This window comes from Perissodus microlepis, chromosome 20 (genome assembly GCF_051167445.1).
Source record: "Perissodus microlepis isolate ML-2025 ecotype Zambia chromosome 20, ASM5116744v1, whole genome shotgun sequence".
Lineage (NCBI taxonomy): Eukaryota > Metazoa > Chordata > Actinopteri > Cichliformes > Cichlidae > Perissodus > Perissodus microlepis.
The window spans coordinates 20,301,612-20,323,628 of NC_140480.1; the positions used below are offsets into that span (position 1 = coordinate 20,301,612).

Here is a 22,017-nt window from a genome sequence, read left to right on the forward strand (position 1 = left end):
ACTATCAAAATAAAACAGGAAGTGAGGTTATTGCTTTAGTTTTGACTATAGTTCTCCCTCTACAGTGATTTCACTGACTGACTGTTAAGCCACTGTACACTGACCCTCCTGCGTACACTGACCCTCCTGCGTACACTGACCCTCCTGCGTACACTGACCCTCCTGCGTACACTGACCCTCCTGCGTACACTGACCCTCCTGTGCCAGCCTCAACAGTGATTAGCTACAAGCCAAAATATCATTTATCCCAAACTGGACGAGCTTTTCCAAAAACACAGCTCTGCACAGGGAAACTGATGAATTAACATATCTAATATTTAACCAGTATTAACTCAGTGCATACCATGAAGTCAGCACACTGAGTCCTTATCGAGCTAACTTCAGCCTGCCGTTCGTCTGTTTGCTCCTCGGGGTGGCCGGGCTCTTTTTCTCTGGTCCTCTGCTTCAGGTGGACTGATGGGCGGCCGTCACCTGCTCTGTGCTCCTGGGTGGAGCTGTTCCTCCATCTGCTCGTCTGACTCTCAGATCACTGTTCATCGTTCCTGATGCTGCTCACTTTCATTCTCACCAGCCTCCTGCTCTCCACCTCTACAGGCCAGTTTCCACTGGACAGCAGCCCACGCCCTCAATAAGCTTTACACAGGTGTCTTCATCCAGAACATAAGTAAGAGATCCACACACCCACACTAACTGGAAATCTGCCTGACTGCCACTGTCGTTCTCTTCACCACGCTCGTCTTAATATCACTGTGTAAACTTTGAATTTCAGTCTGATTCTTGGGTCCAAATAATTCATCAAAGATAATCAAACTCATTCTAATATTACACAAACTGAGCTCCATGATGCATGTATCAGCATTTTTCAGTCAGGTTCGTGAATCACATCCAGCCTCCATTATTTCTAAACCAGCTAAATAAAGAAATCACTGACATATGTTAGCAGGATCACAGAGCTGCATCACTCAGGTTCACTAACTTATATAAACTGCTGTGTGGTTCCAGTTTATCCAGTTTACAGTGGTGAAAATGTGGCCTTGGTTACAGCTACAGCACTCGTTGATTAAAACCAGAATGGCTTTAATCAAGTGAGACAAACGAGTGCATCTGCATAAATATGAAAAGGCTTTTTTATATGAAAGGTGAGCTTTCCTATATTCATTACACTGAATCACACATTTTGTTTTACGTTTGCTGATTGTGACCCTGACGAAACACTGATAACTCCAGTTTCCTCCACTCAGGGGATTCCTATGTGCACCAGTAGGAAACCAGCTCCCCACCACTGAACGACACACAGACCAGCTGATTACATTAGTTCAGCATCCAAGAGCCGGTGTTGAGCCTGCAGTTTGGACCTTAGCACGGTTTAAAAACAGGGATTATTAGTGTGTGTACATACACAGTGACTCGTCCATACTAAGAACTGAAGACATTACTGTCCTCCATCTTTTCTTAGCCTGTCTCAGAAGGTTCGCCTAACTCTTGGACTCTGGACATGAGGATCCATCGTTATTCCGTCAGGGAGTTAGCAGCATCTGCAAGAACGACCAAATCAACCATTTGGTCCAATCTTACCAGAAGTTAACACTCATCAGTTCAGCAGCATTAACAGGACAAAAGGAAGACCACTCAATGGAGACCATCTTTCCCTGGGTTGGCAGAGACAGGTTTACTACATCAGGTTACGAATCAAAGCATACTGCAAAAACATCCAAGACTTTCCAAAGAGATGGAAAGTTCCTCACTTATCTGAGCCCAACAGGGCATCTGTACAGAAGAAACAAAGAATTTTTATGTTCATGGTTTCTGGACTTCAGGGAGTCGTTAACTACCAAACAAACAAGAACCTACATTGAAAATGATGTTTTCCCATTTTTAGTGTCTGAAAATGGAGTTCTTGTTTATAAAAATGGCTTTAATTCTGAACCCTGAGTCCAATACGTTTGTTCTCCTTAAATGAAAGCACTCGACTGCAGACACATGTTGACTGCAGTACTTCAGGACCCAGCAGCACACTGGTCTCTGGTTCCAGTTCCATGGTAACCATGTGAACACCAGTCTGTAGATACCCAGAAGAACAGCCCCTGTTACTGACACTGGCTTCCACACAGGAAATGATGACATATGGCTTTGCTGCTGATGCCTTATCACAGGTAAATCAAAGCAAACATGTTCTTCAAGTGTGACTTTGAAGGCTCAGCCCTGCCTTATTATCAGTTAAATGACTTTTCAGTCCATGCATGAAAACCAGTAACACAATTCCATCAGCTCTGGAAGGCTCTGCATGAAAACCCTCCTGGAGACTGGAAGCTCTTATATGAAGAGACTGGTGCATCATAATCAGAGGCAGGCTGTGTGTACAAGCCTCATCTGTCTGCTCTCACAGTGACTCAGGCTCTGCTCTGACTCGATTTACTGCTGAGGGCAGCCAGCAGGAAAACATCAGATGCTAGAGCTTCATATCAAAGTACTAAACAATCACACTGGGCTTCATGGCACCCGGGTCATACAGGCTGAGTGGGAAGACGATGGGATGACACCCAGAAGTCCCTGTGGTAGCAGAGGGGTGAAGATTTATTACCACATGAGGGTCTGCAGGTTCTTGTGTCCCACAGCAGGAACCCACAGACTGTCATGTGGACATCAGCAGACACAAAGTCACTGCAAATACTTCTTTACATCAACAGAATCACTGAATCTCTGCTTTTTATTTGTTACGCTTTGTCCAAGTCCCAGGAGACACTGCTGTGTGACCCTCTGTATTCTGTTCTGTTAACAGTCTGGCCATTAGTCTGTATAACACAGATCCTTCCTGTGTCCATCTGCACAGGAGGGACGTACCTTTTGCTACTATTTCACCAGAATATGCAGATAACTGTCCATCATATAGTCAAGCTAGGACAGCTGCATGGACACAAGAACACATAAAAGTATCTGACTGCAATTAAGCCTGAGAGCGTTTCTTTACATCTAAAAAACATAAAACAAATCTCCAAACTGAGCTGAGAATAGTTCTGCTACTGTAGGCCAACAGTAGAAGGCTGCCTCAGACACATCCTGTGGACAGCAGTGATGAGCATGGGAACAACAAGAAGCAGGCAAGCCATCGACTTTTTCTCTGGTGGTTTGTGCACAAACTGCTGCTCTCTGACTGTAAGCTGATGGCAGACCAGCATGCTGTGAGCTCAGTCTGTGCTTCAGAAACACAGCCAGCCTGAGCAAGTGGAGGCTCTTCAGTGATGTGTCAGCGTGACACAGTAACCGCTGGGCCAGCGTGTGTGATGCAGAGAAGCTGGAGTTTGATAACGCTGTTATTAACTCATTTAGTACATTAGCAATGACAGCTGACCATGTCCCAGCAACAGTTTGTCTGTACACATCGATAGCCAACTGTCACACTCATGAACAGCTGATTGTACTCTGACACGTTCCTTATGGACGGCTGCTATAAACACAATATAAAGTTTTTAACGTGATCTCATCTTTAAACATACGCAGCAGTAAGATTAACCTGCTCAACACTGACAGGGAACATTTTTCTGAAGATATTTAACTTTGATACACAGTAGTACAGTTTGATGTGTTCTCAGGTGTTTTCATCATGTTTTGTTGCTTCTCTTTCTACAGTGTTGTTTGTCATTTTCAGCTCACAGTAAATAAATAAATATCTACTATAGCAGTAATAATAATTTACAGCTGTTCAGCCAGTGCAGACTAAACAGGTAAAGGGAGATGTTTTTATTTGGGTGTGTCCTTCTTGTCTATAAGTTACTGCATCACACCATCAGATCACTGCTCACAGTCTATTCTAGACTTGGACGATGCTCAATTGAAAAATAATAACTGAGGTCTCATTTTTAGCTTTTCCAAAGCTTTCAACAAGAGACACAGAAATACAATGTAGCCACATGTAGACACTGTGCATTACCACAGAAGGAACAACAGTACCTCAGTGTCTGCACTGTTTGAAGGCCACCACTGTAAGTAAAGCTCACACTCACAGTGCCAGCTGCTTAAAAACATGGCACAGGGCAGGCAGGTCAACTAGGAAGCTACCAGCACACAGCAGTATAGTCCCAGCCTAAAGCAGTTAGTCCCAGCCTACAGCAGTGTAGTCCCAGCCTACAGCAGTGTAGTCCCAGCCTACAGCAGTGTAGTGCCAGCCTACAGCAGCCACAAGTGGATTTAGGTGATAACAAGAACGCTCCTTATGAAGACGGCAATGCAGCTAAACATACACAGTGCTACACTGACTTTTTTCTTAGCTTATTATTTTTAGCCTTACTGAGCTTCTATTTACTAGGGGTGGGGGAAAAAATCGATACTGTGTAGTATCGTGATATTTTGTTTGCTAATAATGTATCGATACAGGGACAGCAGAAATCGATATTTTGTTACAAAAAAAGTTTTTGTGCTCTGACTTCAGAGCACGTTGATCCTTTTTCTGAGCAAGAATCCTGACACTGTCCAAATGTGTTTAACTTTTTTATGGCAGCAATAAACATGACAGTTTACTTATTTTAATTTAAGACATGTTTTATTTTAATTAAGTTTAAAACTTTTTTATTTAATGTAAAATTATATTTTGTTTTAATTTACTTTCAAATTCTTCAGTTGCTGAATGGGTTGCATAGTTTTCATAAATTGCATAGTTCAGAATAGCTATAATTGTACCAGATGGTTGCGTTCAGCTAAGTTGGACTAGACTGTAATACAAACAGTTCAGTTTGTCAACAATAAAACTGGCTGAAATGAGAGAAAGACTGAGTGCGAGACTTTGATATTAGATAAAATGAATATTGATAAAGTTTACCTTTATGTACAGAATCTGAATATCGCAAAATATTTTTAAAAATTGCAATAATATCGTATTGTGCGTTAAGTATTGTGATAATATTGTATCGTGGGATGTATGATTTTGCAGCGTTTGTATCTGCGGCTCCTGCAGTTGGTTATACATGAGCTGTTTTGTACGTAACAGTTATTTTTTGGAAGAGCTTATTCTCTCTGTGAGCGAGGGTGGCTTCACACAGTGTAACTAATTGTCTCACTGGGACTGACGGGGCCATAAACTGATGCCAAGCCAAAATTAGAATTTGTTTGGTAAAACATCCTGATGTTCTTGTGTACAATAGCACACACTGTAATTCTTTAAGACTGCATCAGAATCAGAATACTTTATTGATCCCTAGGGGAAATTATTTTTTGTTACAGTGCTCCATTATAAACAAACATTAACAGAGACAGACAATAACTAAGAATAGCACAATATATACAGGCATATATATACACATAAAAGTCACTTATTAATAAATAGCTGAAAAAAAATCATAAGATTTACTGTCATCATTGGAATAACTTTATCAGAACAAATGCTTATCCTCAGTGTTTCAGTGAGACGTCCTATTGCCCAGCGCTGTCTCAGCAGACACCACAATGCATCATTCTGATAAGTATAGAAGCTACAGTGTGTTGGAGAGAGAACAATGGTGCTCTGCTGTGCCACAGTCCACGCAAACAAAGCTACCACTGAGAGCGTTTTAGTGTTGATAGATGTAGATCGAGAGATGTCCAGCAAACACACAGGCTTCACCCGCTGTAATCTTTAACATGCTAAATCTGCAGTGTGTCTCTGAAACTGATTCAGAGTCTGACTTAAACCGGTCCTCACAAAATGAACAAAATTCTCTCACAAAATCCATTTTAAAAATCTGTGACTTGAATTTTCCTGAATATGTGTAACTTGAGTAACAGGTTAAGGAGGCAGCATTACACTGATATTGAACATCTGAATAATTCAGTCACAGACTACAAAACAATGGACACAAAGTCCATCTAAAGAAAAGATTCAAACGCTGCTCTTGTTCCTGAGCTGCTGATAATACTTGGGCTCTGGATTAGTCTCAGTCAACATGTGACCAGATGATTAATGCTGCATGAAATTCAGCTCCATGCACTTAAATAGTAACAAATTATGTCACTTCTGTGCAAATCAAATACATCCAAGCAGATGTGGGGCGCTTCCACATTCAGATCAATGGCAGAAAGCTTCCCAGCTGCTTCGTTGGAACAAGCAGCGAGAACATATGGGTGTGCTGCAGTGCAGCAGGAGGCCTGACACATTACTAAACTACTGTTGCTATTTCTGGAGCTAGAGATGCTTAAAAGTGAAGAGGTGTGCTCAGTGTTGTGGGTGTGGAGCCCGGACATCCAGCTGCCTTATTAGAGAAAACTACAGCAAACTGAGCTACAGCTGAAATAAACGGTGACATATCTGTTAGGTCGCTTCTGCAGCTTACACAGAATGTCCTCCTGAGTGGATGATGAACCTCAGAACAGCCGAGCTTTGTAATCAAATCAAATTTCTAAATCCTGTTAACAAATCAGTTCATACAGAAATCCATCCATTTGATTGGACGGCAAAGAACCAGGTCAGAGTTTAAAGGATAAACTAAAACCTGAAGAGAGCATGTGAAGCACCTTCCATGGCCGGGGTTACCTTCATTGATCTGATGCACAGAGACAGTACAATTAATAGTTTCATCATGACGAAACTGAACCAGGTTGTTTTAGCCACATCTAAATAGCTGCACTGATAAACATCTGCAGGAGAAGAGATGTTTGCAAACCCATCTACACACACTTATTATTACAAAAGTATGAGCTCATTCTCAATTTGCTGGCAGCGATACGTCTTTAAAAAAAGTTGGGATGTGGCAACTGTGACAGAAAACTGACAGTTTCAGCGTTTGGCTCGTCCTCTATAGTATAACAGCAGGACGCCAGGTAAATGCCTGTGATAGGCAGGTCCTCACTGCATAGAAACAGACGTGTGGTAAGTCACTGCATGAGCTCAGGAACGGTCCAGAAATCACAGTGTGTGAACATGTGTGATGTAACATCACGTATGACCGTACAAGACACACGTTTAGGTTTGTTACTGGATCAGAGGTCACTGTATTTTATTACAGATAACGGTGAATACTTTTCTGGGCACAACTGTACTTCGTTATCACTCTGCACGTTAAGAAACATAAACCTGAATATTGTTTATTGAGCATTTTAATGATCGGTGTGAGTCTGACCTGAGCAGCTCCTTGGTGTATGACTGACAGAGGTGTAACTGACTGATGTGGTTAACCCTCTCTGTCATGTTCAGCACGTCCCAGACTGAACTAAGTCATCGCCGGCTCCTGCTCTTTGACAGCTGAGCTCTGTGATGTGTGACTGTCACACTCACACACACTTTTCTTTTCAAACAGGGCTTTTAAACTGAACCATGTACAGAACAACTGCTTAACTAGCAAAGACAAAATGACAACGTTACGACCACTCGGACCACAGCAAAGCTCGAGAAGAAGTCCACACCTGGGTCGGGAGATACGATCAAACATCGACTAAACCCCACAGAGTCACGTGCAGAGCAATCACACTGCAATCAACGTACAAAGATCACCTGGTACTTTTGTCCTGAACTGGAAAAAACTGCAGACTTCCCAAACGGGAGCTGATAACAGGCGGAAAGTATTTATTTTCCAGACAGCTGATTACTGTTACTTCCTGATAGGGCTGCTCAATTAATCGAATTTTAATCTAAATTACGATCTGGGCTTTCAACGATCATTAAAAATGACTGAGCCGATTATTTGCACCTCCCTCGTGCTTTACTCTCGCGCTGCTCCGTGTGGCAAATCGAGCGCACCTCTCTGCGTTTCGAACACGCGTCACAACAATTAAGAGGACCCGAGGGACGCTCGGAAAGCGAAGCAGAAGTTATTTGGAGAGAAGAGGATAATGGCTGCTGAAAAAAGAATGTCGTTGGTTGAAAAGAGAGGTAAAAAAAAAACTTCAGTGGTGTGGAAACATTATTGGTTCGCGGAGTCAGACGTGGATCAAGTAGACATAGTGTGTAAACTTTGCTACAGCGTCGTAGCTGCACCACAGAGCAACACTGCAAAGTTCACTAAACATAGATGTTTACATTTTTCATTTATTTTTTATATTGCAAACATTTGCACTGTTATCAGTATTTGCACACTATTTTATATTATTTTTTGACAATCTTTAAAGCCATTGTTCAATACATTGTTATTGTTAAATAAATATCGTCAAATAATCAAGATCTCAATTTCAGTGAAAATAATCGTGATTATCATTTTTGCCATAATCGAGCAGCCCTACTTCCTGATATACGTGCATGTTCTACTCCTTACAGTTTCAAAACTCTTGCTGCTTTAACAGTTTAACAGATTTGAGTTTTTATTCCATGTCATTGTGCATCTTCCAACATCAAACATGTGGGCACAGTGACACATCCAACAGCAATCCTACTGATGCCTTCATCACCAGGGAAAGAGGAATAAATGTCCCATTTATGGATCATCTATAGTTCGATACTTGAGGCTTAAAGTGGGCAGCACATTTCAGCAAACACACAAACTGCTTGGATGAAGTTTGTCACAGTGTGTTTGCTAACTGTACAACAATGAGACATAACTGCACTTAGAGTTGGAAAAAGTTTACTGCAGGACAAATAAGTTAGTTAGTTGTACTGCAAACACTACAGCAAAGCAGTGTGTGGGACTGTTCACAGTGACTGTGGGGTTCATGGTCAAAGTTGGGTCACAACAAGAACACAGATGAATTTGGATTTAAGCTGATGATCCATTCACTGAATAACACACACCAATTAGTTAAACTGCAGGAATGTCTTAAAGACATAAAGGCCTGGATGGCTGCTAACTTTCTGCTTCTTAATTCAGATAAAACTGAGGTTATTGTACTCGGCCCTGAAATTCTTAGAAATATGGTATCTAACCAGATTCTTACTCTGGATGGCATTACCTTGGCCTCCAGTAACACTGTGAGGAACCTTGGAGTCATTTTTGACCAGGATATGTCCTTCAACGCACATATTAAACAAATATGTAACACTGCTTTCTTCCATTTGTGCAACATCTCTAAAATTAGAAATATCCTGTCTCAGAGTGACGCTGAAAAACTAGTTCATGCATTTATTACTTCCAGGCTGGACTACTGTAATTCATTATTATCAGGAAGTCCTAAAAACTCCCTGAAAGCCTTCAGTTAATCCAAAATGCTGCAGCAAGAGTCCTGACAGGGACTAGAAAGAGAGAGCAGATTTCTCCTGTATTGGCTTCCCTTCATTGGCTTCCTGTTAAATCCAGAATTCAAAATCCTGCTCCTCACATACAAGGTCTTAAATAATCAGGCCCCATCTTATCTTAATGACCGTTTCACCTCATTAGAGCACATCGCTCTCACACTGCAGGCTTACTTGTGCTTCCTGGATCTATGAAAGTAGAAGAGGAGGCAGAGCCTTCATCTTCTGATGAACCAGCTCCCACCCTCTCTGTCAGAAAGTTTTAAACCTAACCTTAAAACCAAAGTGTACAGTTAGAGCTGGATCAGGTTGTCCTGTGTGTATCCTGAGTGTTTACACACCACTCTGCATTTAATTATTAGCTGTTATTATTAAGACGAGCTGTGAAATGTATACGTGAGAAATATGCAAAGACAAGAAGAATCACGAAGCGGCAGCCATGCACCAGGTTTGAACAGCATTCAGCTGTCCTCAGATAAGCACAGTAAAATTCTTGATTTTAGGTCATTAAAACTATCACCATGGATGTGGGGAAAGTGTTCCTTATACTCACATTATCCGATGAACTGCAGGGGTTGGATAATGTGGTAACTGTACAGGACGGGTCAGTGATTCCTGAGAGCCACCTAAACAGCTAAACTGTGTTTCTGCATTTATTAGTAAAAGCCTGCTTACTTTCTGCCAGGACAAACAAAGCTAGCAGGCTGCACAATGTGTGCTGCTGCAGTTGTTGTTTTTGTTTCCAAGGTACAAAAATTCTTCGATCAAGGTTCCTCAGCTCTGACCTGCTGTTGTGGGAAGGAGCTTGAAAAGCATCCTAATCTTTTCAGGATTCCTTCTGCTGCACCAGCGACAGCTCCTCACAACACTCAAGCATTTTAAACCATATTTCTATCTGGTATCAAACCTGTTGACAGTTGTCACTGGCACACCAACAACAAACCATTTGTCCTTTAATATGACAGCATGAAGTCCTGGCCTCATCATTCAGCAGCTGCAGCTTCTAATGAGCGACATTAAAAAGACCAAAGCTTTTAAACCAGGACGTCATGTGACATCAGGCTGGGGCTCTGGCCTAAAGCCTCCTTTAGTTTGTGTCGTTATTATAAATGTTGCTGCAGGTGCAGCTAATGTGCTGGTTCCACTGTGCAGCATGCAACAATAGATCAGGCTGCACTGTTGCTCTGAAGTGAAGCAGTTTGTTCAGTACTGCCTATAACACATCACTGACCAACACATGCTACTCTGTGAGGGAAACACTGGAATCCAAGGTGGACCGGGGCTTTAAGAAGGGTTTAAGATCACTCAGTGATTTTTTTAATTAATACAAGCGATAATGATGGTTTCTGTTAAGCCACATTATAGACATTAGACTGGCACAGTCCTGCTACTTAAATGAGGAAACAGCCCACGAGCAAAGCTGGTCACAGAAAAGATGATTTGGGGGTTTAGATTGTGATTCATGCAAAACTGATTTGGTTCCAGTTTTGAACTGAACTTTTGTTGTTTGTTTTTAAGCCCTGAGAATTTCATGACCCTGGTTCATGTATTTAAGAAGTTATCAGGGATCCTAAAAAACGGAGCAGCGACTGATTCCGCCTATGCTTTGAGCCCACACTCGACTCTTTGAAGAAGTGTGTCAGCGAGCACAGAGGACAGTTTCCTTTCAGTGGAGGTCACGATAATGACCCTGTCACAGCTGAAATACAGTCTGAAAGCAGAGGCTCAGACTGGCTGCAAACTTCATCTAAACGATTAGGAGGTAAACATGAAGTACTGCCTTTCCAACTTATTTCTGCTGAAACATTACTCAGCGGCCTCTTTAGTTTGATGTGTTCACTGTTGATATTCTTGGACTTTATAAACTCCAGCTGGTAGAATGAAGATGTCAGCTGTCAGAAGCATGAAGCATCTTGACTATACATACATGACCTGGATTAGTTGGTCAGATAAAAACACTTGACTTGACTTGAACGACTACCGATATGAGCTATAGCGTAAAAACCAGTCGTTATTTTTGGGTTGCCATGGAGCTACATCAGTTTACAGAAGCAATCAGATTATATCGGTGAGCTGAGGCATCCCACATGATTACATTAGTGACTTCAACTTAAAGCAAGTAATGAGTACGCTGAAAGTGGATTTTCAAAGCACTGCCTAAGCCAGGGCTGATGAGATGATGTAATCCCCAAGTATGCCAGTACTCAGCCAAATCAATGCATTCCTCATTATAATGTAAATAATACATTGGGACAATAAAGGGCTCAGTTTAAGGGACTATATTACATCAACAGTGAAAGCTGTGCAGACTATCACTCGACACTGTTTGTACATATTAATGCTAATCAGTATACAGAAACGCTCCAAAGAAAGGCCAACCAGCATGGTGATTAGGACCAGGATGAGTGCTGTGTGCATTTCTAATTGGAGTGTTATCTGAAGTGCTGATGATGGAAACACTGTGGTCTCTGCACAGAACACCTCCCAGCACAGACAGAGCCATCCTTGCCTTTAAGGTTCAGTAATAAGTAACAAAAGGCAGACAGTGACCAATACACAGCTTTTAGCTTGTGGCCTGCTCTGTCACATATCCTCTCACGCTGATCTTTTAACACTTGGAAGTGTGTGCACATGCTGGGACTGCAGTAGCTGCACAATACCATTACACGCCACATGCATCAGCTTCTAACAACAGTGTGGCAACACAAAGACTGGAAACAGATGCTGCTCCCTCTTTAAATTAGGGACTCGTTGTAGAAGAGTAACATGAAGAGGTTTCCTACTCCACGGTTAGCCTGATATTAAAGCAGCAGTTCACTGGGCCAGTTTAACCAGATTAACCACTTGCAGGCTGACTGGAGCCCCATAATGCAGTATCAATGGGCCCTCCAGAAGAAAACCAGGAGACAGCTGTTGTACATGGTACAGATGATACTGACAGTCACATCACTAACCAGCACATCTGTTATTATGTAGCATTACATATCAGTGGCTACACTGCTGATAGACAAAGCTGTTCAGCTGATCCATAAAGAGCTAATAATAGGTCAGTGTCCAGTCAGCAAAACTGGCACGCATGACAGAAACTTCCAACAAACCTTCTGTGCCACAGTCCCACTCAGTCAGAAATAGTTAGAAAGGATCAATATCCAGCATGACTCACGTTGCATACAGCACAGCCACTATAGGCCCAAGAAGCCCAGAATGTTTCCAGAGCCAGATATAGCCTCTGAGATGTAATACTCCCCCCAGCGCTGCAGAGAACAAGCCAAGGAAGGAGAAGCTGAACGCTAAAGTGCCTCGTCACTTTGGGCAAAGAAACATTCAAAGTACGAGCGACTGATCAAGCACAGGAAGAGCGTGCTGTAGTAACACCCACAGAGCGTGCCTTTAAACCATGAGCACCGCGGTTTGGAGATGCTGTCCACATGGATGCTAACCTTTTATCTACATGACATTGATGCACCTTGCTAATCATCTGCACCACAATCTCCTCAAACATTGACAGGTTTCTCTCCAAGAAACAACCTGGTGGGAAACCAGTGGTAACATCACAGCAGGGTGTCCACAGTGGACACTAAATACCAGGACATGATCACCATGAAGCTGCTTTGGATCCTCATTCTGCCAAGCTGCTCAACCTGGTGACAAATACCATTGTTGCTATATGACTATAATGCAATGTCTCCAGACAGACTGTGACCCAAGTGTGTGTTTACAACCTGAGATAACCCCGATGATGTCACCAAGTTCATTTTCTCAGATTTGATAAAGCTCCTGCACACACAGACAGAGACACTTCCAGTATTGTCATGTAAGCATTGTATGGCATGTGTGTGCGCATTATTTGACAACATACACACAGAGAAAATGAAGATTTGGGGCTTTTTAGGACGTTGATCCTGGAGTGAGCACATATCCTGTGTAAGGCACAGAGAGAAACACTGACAGGTTTGTGAAGGTCACCCATAGCATCAACAGACTGATCACTGCCCTGTTTTCTATCCTAGCTTTAATTGTTATTGCATTTTATACCAGTGACATTTGTGTCAGACAGAGACACAGTCTCAGTCACAAAGGATTAGCTTTCCCAGTCAATCTAGGTTAAGAAATCCCAGTGCATCCAGTGGAACAGAGCTCTGATGTGCCAGTCTGCATCGCTGCCATTAAATCACGTTGATGTCACTGAAACACCTCTGAATCGCAGCACTAGCAGACACCATAACAATGCAAGCCCTCACTCACATGTAAAGCAGCACTGTGTCACCCTCGTCGGCAGGTGTAGCCTCTCGTTTAAGTGGCACACAGTCGGCCCTTCGTGGCTGCGATACAAACACTGCCCTGCTAGCGCTGTTAGCAGCTTACATTCAGTCCTTGCCTGCTGTGCGTGGCCCAACCAGCTATAACGCAGACATCAATCACACATCCTTGTTATGGATGAAGATTCACACGCTCGGCACAGATCCATTGTCTCTGTGGTGTGACATGGAAGCACAGACTGATGAAAGATGGATGGGTGGAAGGATGGATAGCTGATAAGATAGCTCACCGCCCGGTGTGCCTTCTCCTCTCTGTCCTCCTCTGTCAGCACATAATCCACGCTCAGTGTTTGTGAGTGTGTGTTCATGTATGTGTGTGTGGCGAGCTGGCGAGGATACACACTGCTACATCCCTCTGACGATCCCTCCCTCTCTCTCTCTCCTCTCTGGGATTTATTTCATTATTTCCTCGCCCCCCTCCCTCCCTCTGAGATATTCTCCTTGCTCTTCACAAGGCTCTTTGATTCTCTCGCTCTGTCTCTTTCTCCCGTCTGCTTGCGGAGCTCGTCCTTGATGAAGTCACATCTCAGCCATTTTTTTTCTTGGCTTTTGCAGGAGAACAAAAACCAGAGAAGCAGGGAGGAAAGCGAGTGCCCGTGTTGGAGCCGATGTCTGTACGGTACAATGCACCCGCCCTCGCTCTCGCACCACATCTCATGTCAACCTATGTTGTGATGCAGCAGCACTCGAGGCTCCTCCCTAGCCAGACAGCGGTGCCACAGAGAGAGGGAGGTGCTAGGGTGGTGCGGGATTTGTGCTGGGAGGAGGGGAGGGGGGATGGGTAGGGTTTGGTGGTGGTGAGGGGGAATGCTTTATCACAGAATCTGGTGCAAGGCAGGGCAGCCTCCATCCACTGAGCACATCATACGGGATTTCAGTGCCTCCTCCCACCTTCCATCGCTCTGTGTGCACACAGGGGAGTCTGTTTCCTCTTCTCTCATTCTCTCACACACACACACACACACGAAAAGAAAGCCAGCTGCTTTCAAGCGGAGCCTGGTCTGTTGTCAGCACAGAGCTTCACATTAGTAACATGTTGGATTTTCTTGGTATCATTTTGGTCAATTTACCAAAAACCACAGAGTTTTATAAGGAAGTGAGCTGAAAGCCATCTACAGTTTCCAGGTTTGATCTGAGAGGAAACCAAAGGAGAGGTGTATGGGCAGAAATCTGTGCCATCAGAAACTGAAGTAAAATTCATATTTGAATTGCTCGGATTGAATCTGAATTGTAACTTGAATAAATGCTTTTAAAAACTGAATTTGAATTAGCCTAATTTGAAATTCAATTTATTGGTTTGAAAATGATCATCACTAAATTGAAATTGAATTTTATATTTTGAAAATGAATTCATTTGCTTTGAAACCGTATTTTATCCTTTAAAAATTTAGTTCTCGAATAATTTCAGATTCACTTCTCACCATTCAGTTTCAGTTCCAAAATTCAGTTTTTCTGGTTCAAATGAAATGACCAGCGGATAAACTCTCAGGTTGGTAATAAATGTATTACATGTATAAGAACAAGCGTCATGTTAACAAATGATAGCCGTACAGTAACTTTTATGCTTATTGTAGCTGTTAGCTAAAAACGCTAATTTAGCGTAGTTTGCCCTGGATTCAGCTTTGACAAACAAATATGATCGACTGTTTCTAGTAGAATTCCAAAGTTGTCATCTTGTACCCTCTCACAGCCCTGTATGCTTGCAGAGACCCCTACAGTAGGGAAACATGCAAAACGGTGTCCAAACCTTTGTGTTTTAGCTTTATTTATGTCTTACACAGCATCCCAACTCTTTAGCTAACTTAATAACTTTAGCTAAAGTGAATAGTTAGTCTAATTCATTAGTTCAGCATTACTGGATCACCTCTGTTTGAAGTGATATAATATGTGATTCAGTTTCTGATGGCACAGATTTCTGCCCATAGAGCTGCAGGTATTACACTGTAAGAACAGGTAATCACAAAGACATGGAAAAATCCTGCCAGCCTGTTCTCAGAGAAAAGCAGTGTTGATGTAGCGGCCACTGGATGGATTTATTTAATCCAAACCAATTCCTTTATCTTACTCAGGCTCCAAACCATAGCAGGACCCATGATATTAGAGGGAAATCCCAATAATCCCCAAGAGCCCCTTCATCTGGAACCTGGAATCTGTGCAGGGAACAATGAATTCTCAAGACAACCAAAAGAGCAAAACACACCGAACAAAGTCACAAAGTCAGGCCTCAGGTGTCCACAGAGCTTCTGACAACAGCAGGATTACATGGAGAAGCACGAACACAAACTAGGCACACTTTCATTAACAGCAGTGTTAAATGTAACCCGCTGCAAGGTTTAATTATTCAGTTCAATTCGATTTTATTTACAGTGGCTTGCAAAAGTATTCGGCCCCCTTGAACTTTTCCACATTTTGTCTCATTACAGCCACAAACATGAATCAATTTTATTGGAATTCCACATGAAAGACCAATACAAAGTGGTGTACACGTGAGAAGTGGAACGAAAATCATACATGATTCCAAACATTTTTTACAAATAAATAACTGCAAAGTGGGGTGTGTGTAATTATTCACCCCCCTGAGTCACTACTTTGTAGAACCACCTTTTGCTGCAATTCCAGCTGCCAGTCTTTTAGGGTATGTCTCTACCAGCTTTGCACATCTAGAGACTGAAATCCTTGCCCATTCTTCTTTGCAAAACAGCTCCAGCTCAGTCAGATTAGATGGACAGCGTTTGTGAACAGCAGTTTTCAGATCTTGCCACAGATTCTCGATTGGATTTAGATCTGGACTTTGACTGGGCCATTCTAACACATGGGATATGTTTTGTTTTAAACCATTCCATTGTTGCCCTGGCTTTATGTTTAGGGTCGTTGTCCTGCTGGAAGGTGAACCTCCGCCCCAGTCTCAAGTCTTTTGCAGACTCCAAGAGGTTTTCTTCCAAGATTGCCCTGTATTTGGCTCCATCCATCTTCCCATCAACTCTGACCAGCTTCCCTGTCCCTGCTGAAGAGAAGCACCCCCAGAGCATGATGCTGCCACCACCATATTTGACAGTGGGGATGGTGTGTTCAGAGTGATGTGCAGTGTTAGTTTTCCGCCACACACAGCGTTTTGCATTTTGGCCAAAAAGTTCCATTTTGGTCTCATCTGACCAGAGCACCTTCTTCCACATGTTTGCTGTGTCCCCCACATGGCTTGTGGCAAACTGCAAACGGGACTTCTTATGGTTTTCTGTTAACAATGGCTTTCTTCTTGCCATTCCTCCACACTTTGTGCAGTGCACGACTAATAGTTGTCCTATGGACAGATTCCCCCACCTGAGCTGTAGATCTCTGCAGCTCGTCCAGAGTCACCATGGGCCTCTTGACTGCATTTCTGATCAGCGCTCTTCTTGTTCGGCCTGTGAGTTTAGGTGGATGGCCTTGTCTTGGTAGGTTTACAGTTGTGCCATACTCCTTCCATTTCTGAATGATCGCCTGAACAGTGCTCCGTGGGATGTTCAAGGCTTGGGAAATCTTTTTGTAGCCTAAGCCTGCTTTAAATTTCTCAATAACTTTATCCCTGACCTGTCTGGTGTGTTCGTTGGACTTCATGGTGTTGTTGCTCCCAATATTCTCTTAGACAACCTCTGAGGCCGTCACAGAGCAGCTGTATTTGCACTGACATTAGATTACACACTGGTGCACTCTATTTAGTCATTAGCACTCATCAGGCAATGTCTATGGGCAACTGACTGCACTCAGACCAAAGGGGGCTGAATAATTACGCACACCCCACTTTGCAGTTATTTATTTGTAAAAAATGTTTGGAATCATGTATGATTTTCGTTCCACTTCTCACGTGTACACCACTTTCTATTGGTCTTTCACGTGGAATTCCAATAAAATTGATTCATGTTTGTGGCTGTAATGTGACAAAATGTGGGAAAGTTCAAGGGGGCCGAATACTTTTGCAAGCCACTGTATATAGCACCAAATTTCCAACCAAGAGCGATGAGAGGAAGACAGGATAAAGAGTGCTAGAGATTGATAAGAGAGACAGAAACTGAAAATAGTTATTAATGTAATCACATTACATGTAATAAAGTAATGAAGCTACAAACAGCCATCCATTGCTGTGAGCTACTGCACATACAGCATGCTAACACAAAGCTCGTAGCAAACAACCCAAAGCTAAATATGTGGAAACTCCAGCTCAGAAGCCAAAGGATGAACTTCAGCAGATAACAAGATGAGCAACACCGGCTGATCCCAGTGATCCTTTCTACCAGTATCCTCACAGTGACAGCTGCTCTCACCTGCTCTTTGTGACAATGTGATTTTTCAATGTGAGTTGAGTTGCAGAACAATTACATTACTACTTAAGTATGGCGTTATTTTTGTGCCACTATTCTGAGCGCACGTAAAAAAAAAAATTGCAGGCGCAAGTGTTGCATTTTGAGGAGAAATTTATTTTGAGCGAAGAAAAGCTGAATTTGAGTGAACAAAATTCATTGCTGCGTGCAAAAGATGTATTTCAGTGTTTGCTATTATCCACACACACACACACACACACACACACAACAGCAGCTCCTCTCGCTCAGTGTTTGCATTTGCGCTTGCTCACAGTTTACACAGCAACATTCTCGCATGAAAATATCTTAAAAGTTTATTTTGTGACCCAGAAAGAGTAATATTTCAAACTCCGCCACTGCCTCGTTTGAGTTTTGGACGAAATGGATTCTGGGATTGGAGACCAAAACAGCCAATCAGATTTTTTTTCATCCAAGTCTGTGATTGGCTGGTTTTGTGGCACAAATATAACGGTGTACAGAAAGAGTTGAGCGTGCACAGGCAGAAATGTTGAGAGCGCGAGCAACACATTGTAAGCGAGCGCAAATGCAAAAACTGAGCGAGAGGGGCTGCTTTTGTGTGTGTGTGTGGATAATAGCAAACACTGAAATACAGTTTTTGCACGCAGCAATGAATTTTGTTCACTCAAATTTAGCTTTTCTTCACTCAAAATAAATTTCTCCTCAAAATGCAACACTTGCACCTGCAAATTTTTTTACGTGCGCTCAGAATAGTGGCACAAAAATAACTTAAAAAGTATGAAATAATCTGTGATACCTTTTGAGAATATCTAAACCATAAAACCAATGTAGGCTGAACCAAAGTTAAAGACATGCAGAACAGAACTACACATAATTATAAATCAGACAAACAAGAACAAAGTCCATGGCTCAGTCCCACAACGGAAAACTGGGAATTATTTTAAAGCATTTTGTTTGAAGTGAACAAAGCCTTGAAAACTGCTTCAGTACATTCAGTTTAGTAGCTACTAGTGCTGTCAGCACTGAGTCTGCCTTGAAAAACAGACACAGTCTAAACGTTAATGAGTAACAATGTTTCCCTGCTTCCTCATTCTTATTCTGTCCTCCTCCCTTCAGGAGAAAACAGCTCAGTCCTTCAGTCCTTGTTTCCTCCCATCAACACCAGCACTACGTTAAGGAGGCTTAAATGACAAACAGCCAAACAGGAAGCCACAATTAGTACAATGTTAATGTACATTATTACATGTGTCCACAGGGTGTGACCAGCACAGCTTAGAGCACAAGAGTGATCTAACTCAGTGTGTGTGACCCTGATCCAGATCCCTCATTACCTACCTACAGCTGTGGTCTTCACACTGGTTCCAGTGGTATGGCACAGGAAAACAGCACAGGGCTCACCTCCCCTCAAACACATACACACAGGCTTTTCTGCACATGCACACTCAGGAGCGCCCAACACAAGCTGCTGAAACATGCTGTCACAGCAAATAGGCAGCGAGGGAGTGTAGCAGCAACCTGACAGTACACTGGTGGGGATGGGGAGCCAGCAGCGGTGACGACTCCACACATGAACTCAGCAAAAACACAAATGACACAGAAACATCTTTGCAGAAAAGCTTCCTGACCGACACGTCTAAAATAGTTCTGCATGTGTTACACGGACAGGATAAACTCTTAACTCCTGGTTACCTCAAACTGCTTCTCAAGTCCAACCATAAAATCCCCTCATACACCAAAAAGATTCAGTTAAGGTGCTTTCTTACTGAAATCCACCCATATGGAAAAGAAATAGTAAAAACTTATAAAAGACTTGCATCAGATGTGGCCTACTTCATATAGTGAATCATATAAGGCTTATATGATTTACTCATGAAAGTGGCCACTTTCTCATTACTTTCATATATTGTTCTAGTAAGTATCCAAAACATACAAGTTTCATTTATATAATTTTTCAAGGGATCTTATATCCACTGCCACCAGCTTGGACTGAGATCTAGGGTCAACACCACTGCTGCACAACATGTTCCTGTTATACTCCCATCAGAGTGTATACAAGAACCAGAATGCACACACACGGGTGCCAATGCACTGAAACACACATGCATGGACTGAGATGGACACGTTCATTTTATTGCTACAGTAATCGCACACGTGTAGGATGGAACTGCAAGAGCAACAACAACAATGACAGGAGAGGTGCAAAACAGGTCAACACACCTGATTATTGAGACAGAGCGCACACATCAGCTGTGGAAACAAAGAAAATGAACACGTGGATATTAGAGCTGTCAGCGTTAACATGTTAACGCAGCATCAGGATTAACGTGATTCGAATCTTTAACCCATCTGCAGCGCAGCACGGACAAACTTCGGCCAGACTGCCTGAAATGTGTTGACAGAGTCATTGCAGGGATTTTGAGTCACTCTGCGCTCCAGGCGGGTTACATGTGCTACACATTTCAATTGTGATGACACGTTAACACTGACAGCCCTGCTGAATATCTATGTGTCCAGGTGTCACGTGGACACATACGTGTCCAAGGACATCCTGTCATGTTTCGGCTGTGTACAGGCAGGAGAAGGACCCAAACGCAAAACTCACGACAACGAAATTAAACTCAAAAAGCTGCTTTATTGCAGAATGGCATGGAAAACTAAACTGGGACATGGATGACTAACACACAGGGAAACACAGCCATGAGGGAGACTACGACACTGACAAAGAGAAACACTGGGCTCAAATACACAGAGGGATAACGAGGGAACAAGACACAGAAGGAGAGCACAGCTGGGAGTAATCAGGCTGGACGAGACAAGGGAAGCAAAACTAGAAACACTGACATGAGACACGGACCTTCAAAGTAAAACAGGAAACACACTGACTGAACTCTAGACATGTAAACTTAACAGCAACTGGGGAGACAGAACATAGGAACCTGAAACATGGTACAAAAACGTCACAGTAGACACAACATGGAACACAGGGAAGCCATATTACAAAGCCAAAGAACTAAACCTATGATAACCATAACTGAGACCTAGGGAAACAAGAAACAGTACAACAAAGGACTCAAAACATAATCCATAATATAAAAACACGAGATCTCTTCAAAATAAAATAGGAAACATAATGAGACGCAGACATGACAACCAGAACTTGACAACGTAAGACACAGACATGAAACACATGAAGAGCAGGGGAGACTTAACATGGGTTGGAAACACAAGGGGGAACTAATAAGCAAATGAACATAGGAGACCTAATGAGCTTAAACATACTATAAACATCAAAATGAACTAAAACTCAAAACATTGGGTCATAAGACCCAGGATCGTGACACATCCACTCTCACTTGATCTCACAGAATGAAAGCAGAGCAGGTTTACTCACTGTCTTCTCCGGGGCAGAGCATTCCCGGCTGCTCTGGAATACTGGGGAATACTGGAAAAACAGGAAAGGAAAGCAGACATTTGTTGTTGTCCTCATACCAAGCAGCACAGTTTGTTTTGTCAATGGAACCAAAAATGTCATTACTTCTATTTGAAGAAAAGACAAATAAACATTTGAGGACCAAACCACTAAATGAAAACTAAATAACAGTGTGAAAGGTCAACGAGCAGAACTTGTCTGTTTTCACACACCTATAGAGTCAAACAGCGTTCCTCCTAAGTGAGATGGTTTCCACCCAGAGTGGACGGGTCCATACACAGTGCTTCCTGCTGAGCTCTGAGCGCAGGCTTTTATACAACAGGTTCACCCAGTCATACCATTTCTAACATTCACACTCCTTTGGATGCAGACACTTGGGGTTTGAATCTTTGCCCAAGGGTTTTTGGCAGCCGGGTGTCGACTCTACCTTCTGAGCTGCAGCCACCCCATTAATACAGTTTTTAAAAAAGCAGTTTGGCATGCATTAAATTTAAGTAATCTTAGATATCAGTATTTACAGTATGGACAGGTAAGCTTACACTGGCAATGTTATTTCAGTCAGTCTTAACTCAGAGGCCTGAGACCTGAATACTTATGTATGATGCATGTGTCAGAAGAAACAGGAACAAACAAAGTTCAAGCTGTTTTACAGACCCTACAGGAACTCAGCTGAAATAAAACTCGGGGCTAACTCCATGGCTAATGGTGACTAGCCAGCAGTCCAGCCTTGGACCAACACCGTGCTTAAGCACCTCCTACCAGAACAAACCATAGAAACATTAACTCATAAAAGCAAAAAGAAGATACTATAATTATCATTTTAAAAATCAT

At 42.6% G+C, this 22,017-nt stretch overlaps 1 protein-coding gene across 2 annotated transcripts in view; it reads right to left on the bottom strand.

Moving 5' to 3' along the window:
• The window catches only part of prkcz (protein kinase C, zeta), a 100,004-nt gene that overhangs the window by 65,489 nt on the left and 12,498 nt on the right, over positions 1 to 22,017 (bottom strand). For both annotated transcript variants that reach the window (XM_084917633.1, XM_084917630.1), the window contains exon 4: positions 21,148 to 21,198. In XM_084917633.1, coding sequence (XP_084773759.1) covers positions 21,148 to 21,198 — 51 coding nt within the window. The remainder of the gene's footprint in view (positions 1 to 21,147; positions 21,199 to 22,017) is intronic.